The sequence below is a fragment of the Anolis sagrei genome, chromosome 2 (assembly GCF_037176765.1).
Source record: "Anolis sagrei isolate rAnoSag1 chromosome 2, rAnoSag1.mat, whole genome shotgun sequence".
NCBI classification, from domain to species: Eukaryota; Metazoa; Chordata; class Lepidosauria; order Squamata; family Dactyloidae; genus Anolis; species Anolis sagrei.
In genome coordinates, this window is record NC_090022.1 from 287,517,866 (window position 1) to 287,536,862 (window position 18,997).

The 18,997-nt window shown below is 41.7% G+C and overlaps 1 protein-coding gene across 4 annotated transcripts in view; it reads left to right on the plus strand.

Annotated features, from left to right (window-relative positions):
- MYO5B (myosin VB) overlaps nucleotides 1-18,997 on the plus strand; it is a 372,261-nt gene that overhangs the window by 175,866 nt on the left and 177,398 nt on the right. For all 4 annotated transcript variants that reach the window (XM_067464658.1, XM_067464659.1, XM_067464656.1 and 1 more), the window contains exon 5: nucleotides 11,081-11,237. In XM_067464658.1, coding sequence (XP_067320759.1) covers nucleotides 11,081-11,237 — 157 coding nt within the window. The remainder of the gene's footprint in view (nucleotides 1-11,080; nucleotides 11,238-18,997) is intronic.

Genomic DNA, 18,997 nt, shown 5'->3' on the forward strand with positions numbered 1-18,997 from the left:
GAAGTAGCTGGTACCTTGGAAGATTCTTTGTTATTAATATTGCTCCTGGCGAAAATGTAAAAAGAGATTTGTCATTTATCTTAACAACTTTGGGTTGTTGTGTTTTTCAGGCTGTATGGCCATGTTCCAGAAACATTCTCTTCAGATGTTTCACCTGCATCTATGGCAGGCATCCTCAGAGGTTGTGAGGACCTCACAACCTCTGAGGATGCCTGTCACAGATGCAGGCAAAACATCAGGAGAGAATGCTTCTAGAACATGGCCATCTAGCCCGAAAACCCTACAACAATCCAGAAAGTAAAAGTGTATTTTTGTCACTTTTTGTTTAGAAAAGATTTGGAAGAAAGCCCGAGATATCTGCTCATGGTGCATACTAGTCCAAGCTGGACTACTGAAGTGTTATTGGTCTGGAATTACCAAGTAGCTCCGCAAGCATCAATGGGAGATCCCACTCACATTCATGGAGGCAGCATGCCCGTTAGGGAAGTATAGCTGGTGGATTTCATGTTGGTGAGTCAGAGGAATCTAGATTTTACTCAAACTTCAAAGCGGAGATAAAAATCCAGACTCATCAGTCCACTTAGTTGGGATCTGTCAGCCACTCCTGGTTGGAATGGCCTAGAAGCTAAGCAAACTTTTGGTTTCAGCACAAGCCTTCATGGCTTCTCTGAATAGTTTAAGAGGAATAAGGCCACTACTGAGAGAAGCAGATTCTAACTAAACCTTGGGAAGATTTTCCTGATGGTAAAACAGTGAAAGAAAATTCCTTCGAATGTGATGGACTTTTTTGGGCAAATTTTTGAACAAAGATTTGATAGCCATCCTTTGGCAGTTGATTCCTTCATGGCAGGAGGTTAGACTAGGTTATCTTGGAGGACCATCCAAAACATGTCTTGTGGAGGTAAAAAGGGAAAGAAAAATGCTGATTACTGGCCTGTTATTTTCCTTTTTTTCGGTAAATTCACCTGGATGAGTGCTTCGGAACAAACAGCTATTGAGGCAAATCGTTTGTGAAACTTGAAGGAATGAGAGAATAAACAATGCCAGGCCAGTTGCATTAGTAACAAATCATATTTGCTGTGCCTTTTTATCACTTTCTGTTGATCCCCTGGGAATCATGGTGTATAGGTATGTGCCTTAGCAGGAGTGCACTTAAAAGCGAAAGAGGATGTACAGGGCGGAAGAGTGAAATTCTGCTCCAGGATTTTTTTGTAACTACACTGCTATCCTCTTGTCACTGCTTGATCTATGGTGACATAGAGGCTTCCAAACAATAAGGTAGATCAGCAAAAATACTTAAAGAAACTGAAACAATTCCAGTGAGAAAACAGGTTAACTAAAATATTATTACCTCTCTTGGGTCACTCTCACAAGAGAACCTTAGCTGGAATTATGCATTTTCACCTGGTGAGAATATGTTTGCATTATTTATTTACTCTATTTATACTAATCTGAAATACTAGGGAGACTTCCTAATATTGGAAAGGTTGGAAGTGAGGTAGGAATATGATGGGAAAGGGTTTGTTGCTTGTCTTCACTATGAAACATTCAACAGTATACAGTATGATCGCTGTAGCTACAGAAAATGTATCTATGGTTTAATTATTTGTATGTGACAAAATATTTCCTCACTAGGTCATATTTCTAGGTCTTTCAGCAAAAAGGGTGATTTTCATAAGGTTCATTATTAGTCATGGTTTTGCATATCCATGCAAAGTCCAGGCATGTATCCTGCACAGACATGGGAATGTTATGATACAGTGTAATATATTGATGTTTAACTGTCACTTTGTCCTATTGGTAACATAGCTAAATAGGTGGTGTAACAAAATATTTAATTATAATATAGGTTTTTAATATGTTTATTTTTTTATTTTATGTCATGTCAGGAGCAAGTCACTTCTGGTGTGAGAGAATTGACTGTCTGCAAGGACGCTGCCCAGGGAACGCCTGGATGATTTGATGTTTTTATCCTTGTGGGAGGCTTCTCTCATGTCCCTGCATGAGGAGCTGGAGCTGATAGAGGGAGCTCATCCGCCTCTCCCCAGATTCGAACCTGTCGGTCTTCAGTCCTGTTGGCACAGGGGTTTAACCCACAGCGCCACTGGGGGCTCCATGTTTATTAATGTTAGTAGATGGCAAGTGCAGACCAGCCTTAGCTACAGCTGCTTGGTTGATGCGTTGCCATAGTAACAAAGCCTGCAGTAGAAATGTATTTATTTCGCAGAGCTAGGGAGAGAAAGGAGCGAAGCTAACTGCCAACAAAAGAGTGGACATTTTAAAAATGTTAGCCAGTCTTTAGCCAGGTGAGCTAAAGGAAGGTTGGTTTTGGCTATGTTGGAGCTGGACCAAGGAGTTTAGGTCTTCAGGCTTGTTATTTAGAGTGTTAAATGAACCAGTTCTGAATTAAAAACTAGCTTGTGAGCTTTTTTTTTTTTTTTTTGTCGTTGGCCGTCTGCAAGGACGTTGCCCAGGGGACGCCTGGATGATTTTTGATGTTTTATCATCCTTGTGGGAGGCTTCTCTCATGTCCCCGCATAAGGAGCTGGAGCTAATAGAGGGAGCTCATCTGCCTCTCCCCGGATTCGAACCTGCGACCTGTCGGTCTTCAGTCCTGCTGGCACAGGGGTTTAACCCACTGCACCACCGGGGGCTCCTGGCTTGTGAGCTATGGGAAAGTAATTCCCAGAATTATATTGTGTCTTCAGTGGCAGAGCCAAAGTAAATAAAAGGCGAAACTGTGCCTAAGTGTCGGTCAGTGGGACTGAGGAGAAAAGTGTTCTTTGCGAAATAAATTCACAGTTAACCTATTGCTAAGGGGAAGAAACTGTAATGTTAAAATTACCCAGTCAGGAGACTGAGAAAGAATAACATTTTAAAGTGAAGGAAGTTACTAAACCAGGCTGGCAAAAAGATAAATCATTCTGGAAGTTTTATAGAAACTGTTTCAAGCATTCATGATAATAAAAGTTAACTGAAACAATATCCAAGAAATACTGTGAAGAAAATACTGTGTAACCGATACGCTTTGTGTGCCTGAGAATACTTAAATAAGTATTTATTTGTTCAATTTCTTACAACAAACACTTGTGTCAAGTTACTGAAGTGAAGATTTACTTCAAGGAGGACAGCTTAAGATCATTTGGAACAGGAGTCAATTTATGATGATGCTGTTCTTACCTTGTTTTAATATTTTATTGCTCTGTTTTTAATTGTATGTTGCCTTGGGCTTGGCCCCATGTAAGCTGCTCTGAGTCCCTTCAGGGAGATGGAGGTGGGGTAGGAAAATAAAGTTCTTCTTCTTCTCCTCCTCCTTCTCCTCTTTCAGTGCGCTTCTGAAATAATCTTATCCAAACCCCCCAAAGATAGATTCGGCTTGAGGGTCACCGTAATTCAGAAACCGCTTGAAGACACTCAACACACAAACACACCTTCTGTGATGGAATGCCCCTGCTTGGAAAACACTCTTCTGCTTTGACCTTTGAAACCAACCCTTCTCCCTTGAGTTATGCTCTCACATGGAACACTGGCTTTATGGATAGCTGTTGTGATGCTTGACTTGGATCACTTTGTTTGTGCTGGTAGTTCATCACCCAGAGTTGGAACTTCTTATTTACCAGGGGAGATAGTGACTTGTCTGTGCTCTGATTTGTGTTAGCCATTTAGGGCAGAGTTATAGGGTTGGAATCCACTGAACCTTCTCCTTCCTATATAATTTTTTTATAAAGGTCCCACGTGTCTTTATAGGTTATGAATGTGGCTGTCAAAGAGGTTTTTTGTACATGCTTCTGGGATTCATGCTCCATAGCCTAAAACATGCTCAGGGCAATATCTATCAGAGCTTCAATATTGAGTGCAATCCCTTTGCAATTTCATTCTGTTCTGAGAATTGTGAAGCAGTGGCTCCACTTCATAACTCATTTTTATGAGGAATCAAGCTGGCTTCACCCACTGACTCCCTCTGACTCAGGACACTATCAAAGGGCTCCTTTAATTCCTACCTGTCAACAGTGATCACCAAGGCACTCTGTGGCAACTAGATTTATTTCATTCTTGCTCCAGTTTTCAACAGTTTTTAGTAGTGGGTTTACAAAAAGCTTGCATCTCAATTAAATAAATTAAATGAGAAACATTAAGCACACCATTAAGTACAGTATAAAAATGGGTTGTTGTAGGTTTTTTCAGGCTATATGGCCATGCTCTAGAGGCATTCTCTCCTGACATTTCACCTGCATCTATGGCAAGCATCCTCAGAGGTAGTGAGGTCTGTTGGAACTAGGAAAAAGGGTTTATATATCTGTGGAATGACCAGGGTGGGACAAAGGACTCTTGTCTGCTGGAGCTAGGTGTGAATGTTTCAACTGACCATCTTGATTAGCATATAATGGCCTGACAGTGCCTGGAGCAAACTTTTGTTGAGAGGTGATTAGATGTCCTTGTTTGTTTCCTCTTTGTTGTTGTGCTGTTGTAATTTTAGATTTTTTTTTAATACTGGTAGCCAGACTTTGTTCATTTCCATGGTTTCCTCCTTTCTGTTGAAATTGTCCACATGCTTGTGGATTTCAAATAGATGCAGGCGAAACGTCAGGAGAAAATGTCTCTAGACCATTGCCATATAGCCCGAAAAATCCTACAACAACCCAGTGATTCCGGCCATGAAAGCCTTCGACAATACAGTATAAAAATGGTTGGCAGAATTGAAAGCAAGCATAGTGAAAGAAACATATCAGGATTTAAAAGAAAATAATTTTGTCTGGCATGGGAATGTGTCTGGATCTTACTTCTAGTTTTAACTAGAGTACGTCAATTGAAGGAAGTGAGAGGAAGCCACAGGGAGGAGGGAGCAAGCTTGTTTTCTGCTTCCCTGGAGACTAGGACGCGGAACAATGGCTTCAAACTGCAAGAGAGGAGATTCCATCTGAACATGAGGAGAGCCGTTCAGCAGTGGAACTCTCTGCCCCGGAGTGTGGTGGAGGCTCCTTCTTTGGAAGGTTTTAAACAGAGGCTGGATGGCCATCTGTCAGGGGTGATTTGAATGCAATATTCCTGCTTCTTGGCAGGAGGTTGTACTGGATGGCCCATGAGGTCTCTTCCAACTCTTTGATTCTATGATTCTATGAACTATTGTTGAATGGTGGCTCAACTCGTGTGTAAATCTCATGGTTTCAATTACTTCTTAAATTGGGATCAATAATAATTTTCAAGATGAGTACAAAACATAGATAAGCTTCCCTTTTTGAGGAGGCACTCTTCATGTTTTAAATTAAATATCTTTACATGAAAAGGTGGTGTGAAAAGGTATTAAGTTTATATTGTTTCATTTTTAAAGTCTCTCAACACATTGAGGTAATCTCTACAGAAGCTCACAATGAATACAAGATTTTTCCCCTGTGCAAGAATCAAAATAATTAAATTTTGTGTGTGTGTAAAATAGCCCACTGTAGTATGCACAGGATGCAATCATTTTGTAAGGAAAATGTTTACTTTTTTGAGGAAAGGATTTATTTATTTGTCGTGTCAGAGCAGCCAGTCCATTATATTACATTTCTAACAGAACAAAGCAAACAAACAGAAAAATACACAACTTGTGAGGTTAAATGTCCTTTGTATCTGGCCACTTGGAGTGCTTCCAGTGTTGCTGCAAGAAGGTCCTCCATTGTGCATGTGGCAGGGCTCAGGTTGCATTGCAGCAGGTGGTCAGTGGTTTGCTCTTCTCCACACTCGCATGTCGAGGATTCTACTTTGTAGCCTCATTTCTTAAGGTTGGCTCTGCATCTTGTGGTGCCAGAGCGCAGTCTGTTCAATGCCTTCCAAGTCGCCCAGTCTTCTGTGTGCCCGGGGGGGGGGGGGGAGTCTCTCATTTGGTATCAGCCATTGGTTGAGGTGCTGGGTTTGAACCTGCCACTTTTGGACTCTCGCTTGCTGAGGTGTTCCAGCGAGTGTCTCTGTAGATCTTAGAAAACTATTTACTAACTAATTTTTCTACATTTAAGTCATTGGCGTGCTGGCTGATACCCAAACAGGGGATGAGCTGGAGATGTCTCTGCCTTGGTCCTTTCTCTATTCGCTGCTACTTCCCGGCGGATGTCAGGTGGTGCGATAACGGCTAGACAGTGTAATTTCTCCAGTGGTGTAGGGCGCAGACACCCCGTGATAATGCGGCATGTCTCATTAAGAGCCACATCCACTGTTTTAGTATGGTGAGATGTGTTCCACACTGGGCATGCATACGCAGCAGCAGAGTAGCACAGCGCAAGGGCAGATGTCTTCACTGTATCTGGTTGTGATCCCCAGGTTGTGCCAGTCAGCTTTCGTATGATATTGTTTCTAGCACCCACTTTTTGCTTGATGTTCAGGCAGTGCTTCTTGTAGGTAAGAGCACGGTCCAGAGTGACTCCCAGGTATTTGGGTGCACTGCAATGCTCCAGTGGGATTCCTTCCCAGGTGATCTTCAGAGCTGGAAAGGATGATGTTTTAAGTAATACATAGCAATTTCCCCAAAGTCCCCAAATTTGAAAAAAAAAAAACACACATCAGAAATGTGCAAAAATATACCGCCATCTCTCCCAGCAGGGTGAATTTTTTTTTATTTTTTCCCATTTTTTGCAAAGAAGGTGTTGACTCCTGGTCTTAGAAATGACTCAAAGAGGTTAATACATTATTATCATGTTAAGAACCCTATGAATCATTCCAAGTATTTTGAGATTTGATGCTATTCATTGTTATTGTGTGCCATATGGCCTCCCTTTGAATAAGAACCTTCCAATTCAGGGCTGTGGCTAAATTAATTGAATTAGCCTGCTTGTAATACTGGCACCTCCTTTTCCCACTGCCTTCTATTTTACTAAGCATTACCATCTTTTCCAGTGAGTTGCTGTTTTTCAGGCTGTATGGCCATATTCTAGAAGCATTCTGTCCTGACATTTTGCCTGCATCTATGGCAGGCATCCTCATAGGTTGTGAGGTCTGTTGGAAACTTGGAAAAGGGTTGTCCAGGGTGGGAGAAAGAACTCTTGTCTGTTGGAGGTAGGTGTGAATGTTTCAATTGACCACCTTGATTAGCATTTTATGGCCTAGCAGTTTTCAAGGTCTGGCTTCTTACTGCCTGGGGAAATCCTTTGTTGAGAGGTAGCTGTCCCTGATCGTTTCTTGTCTGGAGTTCCCCTGTTTCTGAATGTTGTGCTTTATTTACTGTTATGATTTTAGAGGGGTTTTTTAAATACTGTTTTTGTAACTTTTCTCTTTATTTTCCAAAGAACCCGAGAAGAGATGGCTGCTGTTTTCCTCCCTCTGTCATCAATCATAGCTGAAACAAGCTTTTCTTTTGTTCTTAGCATCCCTTGGGAGCCTTGATTTGTTCTGAACTTTGGCTTTTTTGACATTAGCACGGTAGTCCTTCCACATTTGCAGAGATTTGAAGTGCAGAGTGCCCTCGATAGTGAAACAAAACCTCCAGAAATATAAATAAAAATTGGGTTGCTGTGAGTTTTCTGGCTATATGGCCATGTTTCCAGAAGCATTCTCTCCTGCCGTTTCACCTGCATCTATGACAGGCATCCTCAGAGATTGGAAACCAGGCAAGTGAGGATTATATATCTGTGGAATGTCCAGGGTGGGAGAAAGAACTCATGTCTGTTTGAGGCAAGTGTGAATGTTGCCATTGGCCACCTTGATCCGCATTTAATGGCCTTGCAGCTTCAAAGTTTGGCTGATTCCTGCATGGGGGAATCCTTTATTGGGAGGTGTTAGCTGGCCCTGATTGATTCTTGTCTGGAATTCCCCTGCTTTTTGTCTGTTGCTCGTTATTTACTGTCCTGATTTTAGAGGTTTTTTTAAAAAAAAAATACTGGTAGCCAGATTTTGTTCATTTTCATGGTTTCTTCCTTTCTGTTGAAATTGTCCACATGCTTGCGGATTTCAATGGCTTCTCTGTGTAGCCTGGCATGGTGGTTGTCACAGTGGTCCAGCATTTCTGTGTTCTCAAGTAATATGTTGTGTCCAGGATGATTTATCAGGTGCTCTGCTATGGCTGACTTCTCTGGTTGAAGTAGTCTGCAGTGCTTTCGTGTTCATGTACAGCCCAAAAAACTTACAGCAACCCAACAGCTTCACAGTTGGCTTCTTGGGAGAGTTTAGGACTAATTGTCTCTAAACTCATTTATTTATCTTTTTTAGCAGTTCACAATATCTGCAGAATCTTCTCTAGCATCACATTTCCAATCAATGTGTTTTCTTTTGAGCAAGCAACCTGGAACAGAGTTGGGAAGTGGTCAACCATACAATGACTTCTTGATTCCTAAGTCTGCCCAGGGAACCTCATAAGGATATAGAATTACCTTTAAGTTGAATAATAACATTTTCAAATCTTGACTTTTACATACTTCTTTCTGTCTTCTCTGCCATCTCCTCAACTTCATTTCCCAGTCGCTCTTACTTCTTTGATTTGCCAGGGAAGTATTTGAAAAGCAGTACAAAATAAAGAATAAATAAATAATATGGGTAATTTACCCAGTTCACACCGTGAATGGGATGCCATCAGAAAGCAGCTCAGTTCATCTTTTTCTCTGCGGGAAAATAAGAGAAGTGTAAATAAGTTAAGATTTCCATAAGGAGTGCTGTAAAATCATTGGGTGGCATTTTATAGCACCAGTGAAGACATTTGCAAATCTTTTCAGCATGAACACTGGATTTCCTCACACTGCTCTCTGATTTAGGACTAATTCTGCTTAAAGAGACTCAGACTGAGAGATGTGTATATATTTGCCCAACTAAAAGTACAATAATCAGTATTAAGGTAGCAGAAAAGAGGAAAACATTAATGATGTTGTTATATGTAAGTAAATGAATCCTAGGAAAAACCAAGCCTAAATTCACCCCGGAGGCCAAGATGACTAAACCAAGAATCTTATTTTGACATATCATGAGAAGAGACAGAAAAGACAGTAATGCTTGGAAGGTAGAAGGCAATAGAGAAAGAGGAAAACCAGCTACAACTGGATAGATTTCATCAAGGAAGCCATGGTTTTTAAGGTGAAGGATTTTGTGCAGTAAGTCTTAACAAAACTTTCTATATTTTTGCCTCACATGTTGGAGTTATAGCACTCCAATATGCTGATGACAACGTCAGCTGTGCCCATTCAGAAGAAGCCACTCTAAACACCTTTGCAGAAGCCTACGAGAAGCTCAGCCTGTCATTGAACATCAAGGAAACCAAAGTGCTCTTCCATCAGTCATCAGCCAATCCCTCTACAATGCCATAAATACAGCTTAATTGTGTAACATTAGAAAATGTTGACCATTTCCGCTACCTTGGCAGCCACCTCTCCACAAAAGTCAACATTGACACTGAAATACAACACCAACTGAGCTCTGCAAATGCAGCAATTTTCCGAATAAAGCAGAGAGTGTTTGAGGACCGGGACATTCGTAGGGATACCAAGGTGCTTGTTTATAAAGCCACTGTCTTCCCAACCCTGCTATACGCCTGCAAAACATGGACTGTCTACAGCCATCATACGCAACTCCTGGAATGATTCCATCAGTTCTGCCTCTGAAAATTTCTGCAAATCTCTTGAGAAGACCGACGGACAAATCTCAGCATACTGGAAGAAGCAAAAACCACCAGCACTGAAGCGATGCTCCTCTGTCATCAATTCCACTGGACTGGCCATGTTGTCCGAATGCCCGATAACCTCTCCCAAAGCAGTTACTCTACTCCCAACTCAAGAACGGGAAACAGAATGTTGGTGGACAGGAAAAGAGATTTAAAGATGGGCTTAAAGCTAACCTTAAAAACTGTGGCATAGACACCGAGAACTGGGAAGCCCTGGCCCTTGAGCGCTCTAACTGGTGTTCAGCTGTGACCAAGAGTGCTGCAGAGTTTGAAGAGGGACGAATAGAGGGCAGAAGGGAGGAACATGCCAAGAGGAAGGTGGGTCGAGCCAACCCTGACTGAGACTGCCTTCTGTCTGGAAACCCATGTCCTCACTCTGGGAGAACATGTGGATCAAGAGTAGAGCTTCACAGCCACCTATGGACCACCCCCAAGACACCACACCTGGAATACCATCATCCTTGAGTTATGAGGGATTGCCTAAGTAAATTAAAGTGTCCACCTACATACATAAGAGCATACAACTCCCCTGTTACGTCAGCTCCACCGGCTGCCAGTCTGCTACCGAGCACAATTCAAAGTGCTGGCTTTAGCCTATAAAGCCCTAAACAATTCCAGCCCAGCTTACCTGTCCAAAGCATCTCGGAGGTTAAGATCATCTCAGAGGTTAAGATCTTCTGGAGAGGCCCTGCTCTTGGTTCCAACACACTCGCAGGTGTGATTGGTGGGGATGAAAGACAGGGCCTTCTCGGTGGTAGCTCCTTAGCTATGGAACTCCCTCCCCAACGAAATTAGATCAGCACCCTCCCTTCTGGCCTTCAGAAGAAAAGTGAAAACTTGGCTATGGGAGCAAGCCTTTGGGCAGTAAGCACTACAAGGAATGATCAGGGATTATATGCAATAGATACAATATTTGGAACGACCTGGACTACGATAGTTGGATTGTGTGATTTTAATGTTTATATTGATATGTTTTAAATTCCATGTTTTAATGTTAAATGATGTTGTGCTTTATGATTTATTTGATAATTGTATGTTATTATAATTATGTTAGGTTTCTGTATATGAGACATTAAATTTTGCCATAATTATATTGGAAAACACTTTAAGTCCCCCCCATGGGGGCGGGGGGGGGGGGAGTGGTACACAAGTGTAGTAAATAAATAATAATTAAATCACAAAGTCAAAATAAAAAATGGATGAGTGGATAATGTAATCTGCCAAATTAAATAATTTTATTTGGATGGACACAGCAAAAGTCAATATTTAATAAAGTCACTTTTTCTCATCTGTTCATCTCACTTAGCTGGCTGACCCACCATGCTGGGCCTCCTAATCCTGGCTCCCCAGACCAGATCCCTGTCAAACCCTCCCCTTGTGGGGACCATGCCTTTGAGATGAACGACATTGAGATAAAGTCATTGTCTACCTGTAGTTACCACATCTTCCTCCTTCTTTGTCTTGTAGAGATGAGAAGAACCAGTCTATTATTGTTAGTGGGGAGTCTGGAGCTGGCAAGACGGTCTCTGCCAAATACGCCATGCGCTTCTTCGCTTCAGTCGGAGGTTCTTCCAGTGAAACCAATATTGAAGAGAAGGTATTGGCTTCCAGTCCCATTATGGAGGTAAGCAGGGGTGTGTGGATATTTTTTGGTTCCAGTTTCATTTTCAGTTGGGATGTGGATGTTTCTACTAATTTAAAAAAAAAATCAAATGTGGTGTGTTCCGACTGTAGAATCAATACATCAAACCTTAGACTCTGACTCCTGTTCTTTCTATTGACTTACTCCAATTCAGATTCTGACTCTGAGTTCTTCGTAAAGGAAAATATAGATTAATTAATAAAAACAAATGTACTGTGGCAAAATGGTAGGGCAGGAAATTTCATCAACACCGTGTGAAGCATTAGGGTTTTAATCGTGTGTGTGTGTGTGTATATATATAGACACACACACACACATGATTAAATTTGTCCTGGAATGTGTCCAGAGGAGGGTGACTAAAATGATCAAGGGTCTGGAGAACAAGCCCTCTGAGGAGTGGCTTAAGGAGCTGGGCATGTTTAGCCTGAAGAAGAGAAGGCTGAGAGGAGATATGATAGCCATGTATAAATATGTGAGAGGAAGCCACAGGGAGGACGGAGCAAGCTTGTTTTCTGCTTCCTTGGAGACTAGGATGCGGAACAATGGCCTCAAACTACAAGAAAGGAGATTCCATCTGAACATGAGGAAGAACTTCCTGACTGTGAGAGCCGTTCAGCAGTGGAACTCTCTGCCCTGGAGTGTGGTGGAGGCTCCTTCTTTGGAAGCTTTTAAACAGAGGCTGGATGGCCATCTGTCAGAGGTGATTTGAATGCAATATTCCTGCTTCTTGGCAGGGGGTTGGACTGGATGGCCAATGAGGTCTCTTCCAACTCTTTGATTCTATGATTCTATGAAAACTTCTGAAAAGAAAAAGTCATAAATTCCTGTGATTGTAACTATGCAAACAGTTGTGAGTTCAATAAATTTAATTTTTTAACCAAAAGATAAGATATATTTTAAAATGAAAGAATAAAATGAAAGAATATTAATACTAACTGAATATAACGCACATTTTGTTAACATACTGTAAGTTTTTATTTTGAAGTCAGTGTCGTGTTGTGCCAAGCCCCAGTTAAACAAACAGCATAAGATTCAAACCAAGTCCCGATATTTACACATAGGCAGTCCATAGCTAAAGGCCTAGTAGCCTTATAGTTTTATCACACTCTAGCTTTTGGCTGATGAGATAGGATTGTTGTTGTTGTTGTTGTTGTTGTTGTTGTGTGCTTTCAAATAAATTCAGACTTAGGTTGACCCTGAATGAAGGTTGGGTAAATGACCTTGGAGGGCCGTATCCAGCCCCCGGGCCTTAGTTTGAGGACCCCTGGTGTAGAGCTTTTTTCTCCACCAATTGGGCTGGTGTGCAGGTTAGTGCATGCTGTTGTCTGTATTCTAAAAGGGACAGAGCACTTAACCCTCATCAACCTGCCCTGACATACTCGGTTTGCTTGGCCCACCACCTGGGAAGTGGTAGCTATTTCTGAAAGTTCCTCTTATGCAATAATTAAGCTAGGCAGGGAGTTCTCCTGGGAGCTACTGGTCTCCAGTTCCAACACTGGCCCCTCCAACAATACCTCTTCCTCGCTGTCAGAGCTGACCAGGACGGTCAGATGCCTTTCTACCAACACAGACTCCCTGAATCTGACTCCAAAGCCAGAATGATGCCATGGCTGATGATTGGATTTCAGATCCCACAATCATTTGCCATCAGCTTATTTATTTATCATGTCAGGAGCAAACCAAAACAGTTGTATTGCATTAAAAAAAAACAGACAAACAAACAAAACACAAAATTTGCAGAGTTGGTATTCTATTAAATGTCCTTTGACCAGTAGTTGGCCACTTGGAGTACCTCTGGTGTTGCTGCAAGAAGGTCCTCCATTGTGCATGTGGCAGGGCTCAGGCTGCATTGCAGCAGGTGGTCTCTGGTTTGCTCTTCTCCACACTCACATGTCATGGATTCCACTTTGTAGCCCCATTTCTTAAAGGTTGGCTCTGCATCTCGTGGTGCCAGAGTGCAGTCTGTTCAGCACCTTCCAAGTCGCCCAGTTTTCTGTGTGCCCAGGAAGGAGTCTCTCATTTGGTATCAGCCATTAATTGAGGTTCTGGGTTTGAGCCTGCCACTTTTGGACTCTTGCTTGCTGAGATGTTCCAGCGAGTTTCTCTGTAGAGCTTAGAAAACTATTTCTTGATTTAAGTAGTTGCCATGCTGGCTGATACCCAAACAAGGGGTGGGCTGTACTGCTTGGTGTTGATGTGAGATAGAGGAGCACATGTTTCCCATGTCTGAGTTAGAGTAAAATCTTACATATCCATAAGAGATACATTCCTGGTCAGACCTCCATTACTTGAAACTGTGAATGCATCTGAAAGCCATTAAATCATGTGACCTGCATTGTTCTTCCATTTCTTTTGGTTCTTATACCAGCCTGTTTCCTAAATTCCTACATGGGAACATAATGGAAGCAGACCTCACTGCTGAGTTCAGGATGCAGGGCTGTATTTTTTGGGTGTTTTGTAAAGAGGCGTCATCCACAGCTGTTTGGTTCCTCCTGTTCCAATTCATTTACCCTAGAATTTAGCTGCACGGTGTCCAGTCTGATAATTATATTTCATCCATTTAAATCTCATCTTGTTTTCAAATTAAAACACATGTAGATTAAAACTTACAACAGCAGAAAACATACAATATAATTATAAGTTTTGAACAGAAGCAATATAAAAGCGTAACTCATTAAAATAGCAGGAAGTACGAATAGTTTGGCATACTATTAAAAGGCTTTTCACCACTGAGCTTTTTATAGTGACTTCCTAGCAATCAGATGTCTCCAGGAATCTCCCAAGCAAGATTAATAGGTAATACCATATTTATTCGAGTCTAATGCATCATTGAATCTGATGTGCACCACAATTTTCAGAACCCTGAAACAAAAAAAACAAAACTATTTGCTGCTGAATGTAATGCGCAGTGGCAAAAAGTGCACAATGTGTGATTTGGCCATTAAAATTGCTGTCTGCTTAGAATTGCCCTGGTTCAATGCTATGGAGTCATGGTGGCTGTAGTTTTACAAGGTCTTGAGCTTCCTCTGCCAAAGAATGCTAGTGTCTCACCAAACTACAAATCCCAGGAGCTATGGCCATTAAATTAGAGATAACGTCCTTCAAATAGTAGCTTCAGGTGCAGCTCCTGAAGCAGCTTCCCTTTTTGCTTTGGCACAGCACTAAGATTACTGGATGATGCCAATCTAAGGCGCGCCCTAATTTTGGGAAGTTCATTTAGCCATAAAAAGGTTAGTATTAGTATTAGATTCGAGTAAATGTGTTATTTCCTGTATCCCAGCTGTCCATATGCAGCAGAATACTGGATCTCCATGTGGTCATTGGTTGACTTGCTCTTTGTTAATCTGGCCATCTAAAGCTATTTGAGGTTATAGGTCTCCCTCTTGGTGATAGTGGATTCCATTCATTAATTATGCACTGCATGAAAAAAATGTTTTCTTTTACATTTTTCAAATATGTTGTTGTTCATTCGTTTGTGACATCATGGACCAGCCCACGCCAGAGCTCCCTGTTGGCCATCACCACCCCCAGCTCCTTCAAGGTCAATCCAGTCACTTCAAGGATGCCATCCATCCATCTTCCCCTTGGTTGGCCCCTCTTCCTTTTTCCTTCCATTTTCCCCAGCATCATTGTCTTCTCTAAGCTTTCCTTTCTTCTCATGATGAGGCCAAAGTACTTCATCTTTGCCTCTACTATCCTTCCCTCCAATGAACAGTCGTGCTTTGTTTCCTCAGGTATGGACTGGTTGGATCTTCTGACAGTCTAAGGCACTCTCAGAACTTTCCAAATATACATTGTCCATTTAACTGCATGACCTCGATTGCTAGTGTTTTACAAGAAACAGAAAAGCTTTGCTGTGTGTTCTTTCTTTTAACCGTATTTTATAGCCATCTATCATGTATCCACTTAGCTGTTCTCCTGGTTTCTAGAACTGAGAAGTTTTGTTGCATTGGGTGTTCTTCTTATGTGCATTTTGTACCTTATGCAGTAAAGGGAGAAGAGATGTTCTTACTGAATTTGAACTGGGAATTTTGACCATTCCAACACATTCTGCTGGATTTCCCATACTTACTCGTTTGTGTCTCAGGTGCAATGCAAGTCCTTGGCATGGCTAGAAGCAGGCAGTTTGGGTTAAGTGAAATAAAATTCTTGATGGATTTATGTTTGGCAGTTTTGGAGTTCTGTTTGTGTAGGTGAAAGAACTACATTTTGAGTTTAGATTGGGTGTATTTGGATGAATGCTGCAAGTTCTGTAATACTTGTTGAAAACTGAAGATATGAAGAGTTCCCCTGAGATTATTTTAGTCTTAGGCCAAATTTCTTTGCTTCAGTATACCTCAGATCTTCTCCTGAAATTAATTTCAAATGTTACAGATGTTTTTTTTCACTGAAAATTCAGCCAGATGCTCTTTGAATATCATATTACTTTCATTCCATGGTGGGTTACTGGCCGTCTTCAGTCAGATCTTAGATAAGAGCAGGTTGGGTTGAAACCTCCCAGAAAAAGGTTTCTCCAACATGAGTCTCAATCTAATTCACTTACTTAAATCCAATAGGGAATCCCAGCTAAAATAGTCCCTTTATATTAATGGGAATGCCATAGGTTAGCTGCAAAGTTTTCACCTTTGTCTTCATCTGTGGATGAGAGATGGTGACTTGCCCAACATCACCCAGTAGATTTCGTGAATGAGCAGGGATCTGAACACTGGACCTACTCCAATGCTCAGACTGCTATACTATGCTGGCTCTATCCTGATTCTATCCCAGTAGTTTTATAGTTTTCTGAACAGTGAAATGTCTAGTCTCAAGAATTTGTTTAAGAGCTGCAATCAAGCCATCACTCGTCTGCATAGCAGGGTCATTACTTTATTGCTTTTTCCTGCATCTGGAACCTTGTGTTTAGTGTCCCTTTGGATTCAACTCCATGTAAATTAAAAGATATATTGATTAATGACTGAATTTATTGCAAAACCCACCAGCAATTGTAGGCGAGGTCCATATCGGTCTGGGAGAGCTGCCAAAACTGCACAATTATTGACCTGGGGTCTAAAGGGCCTTCCGTAGTGAAAGCTGCACATGGGAGCAAACCTAAGGAATATACCTCGCGTTCCAAGAGTAAGAGTTGGCTGAAAATCTAAAGACGAGGTTATTTGACTGCTCCCCTCTGTCTTATTAGCTCTCTCCATGTATGTGCATGTGATGTTTAGAGTACTGCACTAAGACTTCTGAGATCCAAGTTCAAGTTACCACTGAGCTATGAAACTCATTGAGTGATTTGGGGTCATTTTGTCTTAAGTGTTGTCATTATGGTTGGTATCACCCAATGAGGTATTGCAAACCCCATGGACTTCTTCTGTGCTAGAACATGCGACAATATTGTGGCTAAAATACCAGAAGCTTCAATTATCTGTATCCCCCATCCCTCTTACATCCAAAAAGTTTGTATATGCATTGACCTAAACACATATGTTTGTCCATGGTTCAGCATCTGGTTCCTCACTCTGCATTCTTACCAGAAATTCAAAATGGTATGGTTAGTGTGAACAAACTAATGAATAAGTTTAGAAAGTTCAAAGGTCACAGATTATATTTATTTTGATCCTGCATCCCCTGAAAGGTTATTTGCTATATTATGTAGAAAAAATGAAATGCAAAGATACAGAATGAGGGCGTCTGGCTTGACAGCAGTGCATGTGAAAAAGATTTTGCCATCCTCGTGGACAACAAGTTAAACATGAGCCAACAATGTCATGCGGTGGCAAAAAAGCAGTGAGATTTTGGCCTGCATCAATAGGAGTATCATGTCTAGATCCAGGGAAGTCATGCTCCCCCTCTATTCTGCTTTGGATGAGACCACACCTGGAATCACACTGTGTCCAATTCTGGGCACCACAATTGGAGATGTGTCCAGAGCAGGGTGACTAAAATGATTAAGAGTCTGGGGAACAAGCCCTGTGAAGAGCAGCTTAAAGAGCTGGGCATGTTTAGCCTGCAGAAGAGAAGGCTGAGAAGAGACATTATAAGGGCCATGTATCAATATGTGAGGGGAAATCCTAGGGAGGAGGGAGCAAGCTTGTTTTCTGCTGCCCTGGAGACTAGGATGTGGAATAATGTCTTCGAATTACAGGAAAGGAGATTCTACCTGAACAGGAGGAAGCACTTCCTAACTGTGAGAGCTGTTCAGAAGTGGAATTCTCTGCCCCGGGGCGTGGTGGAGGCTCCTTCTTTGGAGGCTTTTAAGCAGAGGCTGGATGGCCATCTGTTGGGGGTGCTTTGAATATGATTTTCCTGATTCTTGGCTGGAGGTTGGACTGGATGAGGTCTCTTCCAACTCTATGATTCTATGATATTTCATATCTTAAAAGAAAAAGGATGCAAATGGGAGTCACTGCGGCATAGAGGATAGAGTACTTAATTTCTCTGTAAACTTGGGAAGGGGGATGGATTGAAATCCCCATTTAGGTTATGAACATGCAGAGTGTTCAGAGTATATCTTAAGGGGAATGTGTATTCCCTAAACGAACATGTTTCCTATTCAGCAGCAGGAAATGTGTCTATTAGCAATCAGAATTGCAAATTAAGGCCATGTTTACCTTCAGAAAACAAAGTAGACTACACAAAAGAATGTATTATGGCATACGCCTGTCAACTCTCCCTCCTTCTCTATCGCTCTCTCACACAATTTCACCAAGAAGCTACCATCAGGAAGCCACATACAGCATTTTGGCATACAGCGGGGAGAAATGCCAATCGCTCTTACTGGATTCAAAGGCTGTTTTGGCTGTCTGGAGCAGTAAGGGATGTAGTGAGAGAGGGAGAAAAGCTGAAGATTAAAACTCAGGAGAAGGATTCTATTTCTTCATATCTGTGGGTTTGGGTTTTTTTTAAAGGGGGGGGGGGATGTTGAACAACAGGAGGTAAAACAGTGGTTCTCAACCTTCCTAATTCCGTGACTCCTTGATACAGTTGTGGTGACCCCCAACCATAAAATTATTTCCGTTGCTACTTCATAACTCTATTTTTGCTACTGTTATGAATTATAAAATACCAGTGATAGAATTGAACTAAACTTGGCACACAGAACTCCCATGACCGAGAGAAAATACTGGAAGGGTTTGGTGGGCATTGACTTTGAGTTTTGGAGTTGTAGTTCACCTACATCCAGAGAGCACTATGGACTCAAACAATGACATATCTGGACCAAACTTGGCACGAATACTCAAAATGCCCAAATAGACCTTGATATTTGGGAGTTGTAGTTGCTGGGATTTATTGTTCATCAAAGAGTATTCTGAATCTCACCAATAATAGAATTGGGCCAAACTTCCCACACAGAACCCCCATGGCCAACAGAACATACTGTGTTTTCTGATGGTCTTTGGCAACCCCTATGATACCCTCCTTGTAACCCCCCGAACGGTCCAACCCTCATGTTGAGAAACGCTGAGGTAAAGCAAGGCACATCTGAGGAGTAATCTGAGAGCTCATCTGAAGGAGCCAAGAACTAATTTGCAAAGAAATTCAGCTGAGAGGGAGATATGAAGTTGTTACCCACAAAGTGCATCCCTCAGAATCTTTTATAGATGTGATTCTCCATTTGGGATGCAATATTTTTTGGTTGCCATTGTCTTAGGCAAAACATGTCCATCCCAATCTACTAGAACCCTCTACTTTCCGTAATAGTCAACCAAATGAGCCAGTGTATTGTCGAAGCTTTCATGGCCAGAATCACTGGGTTGTTG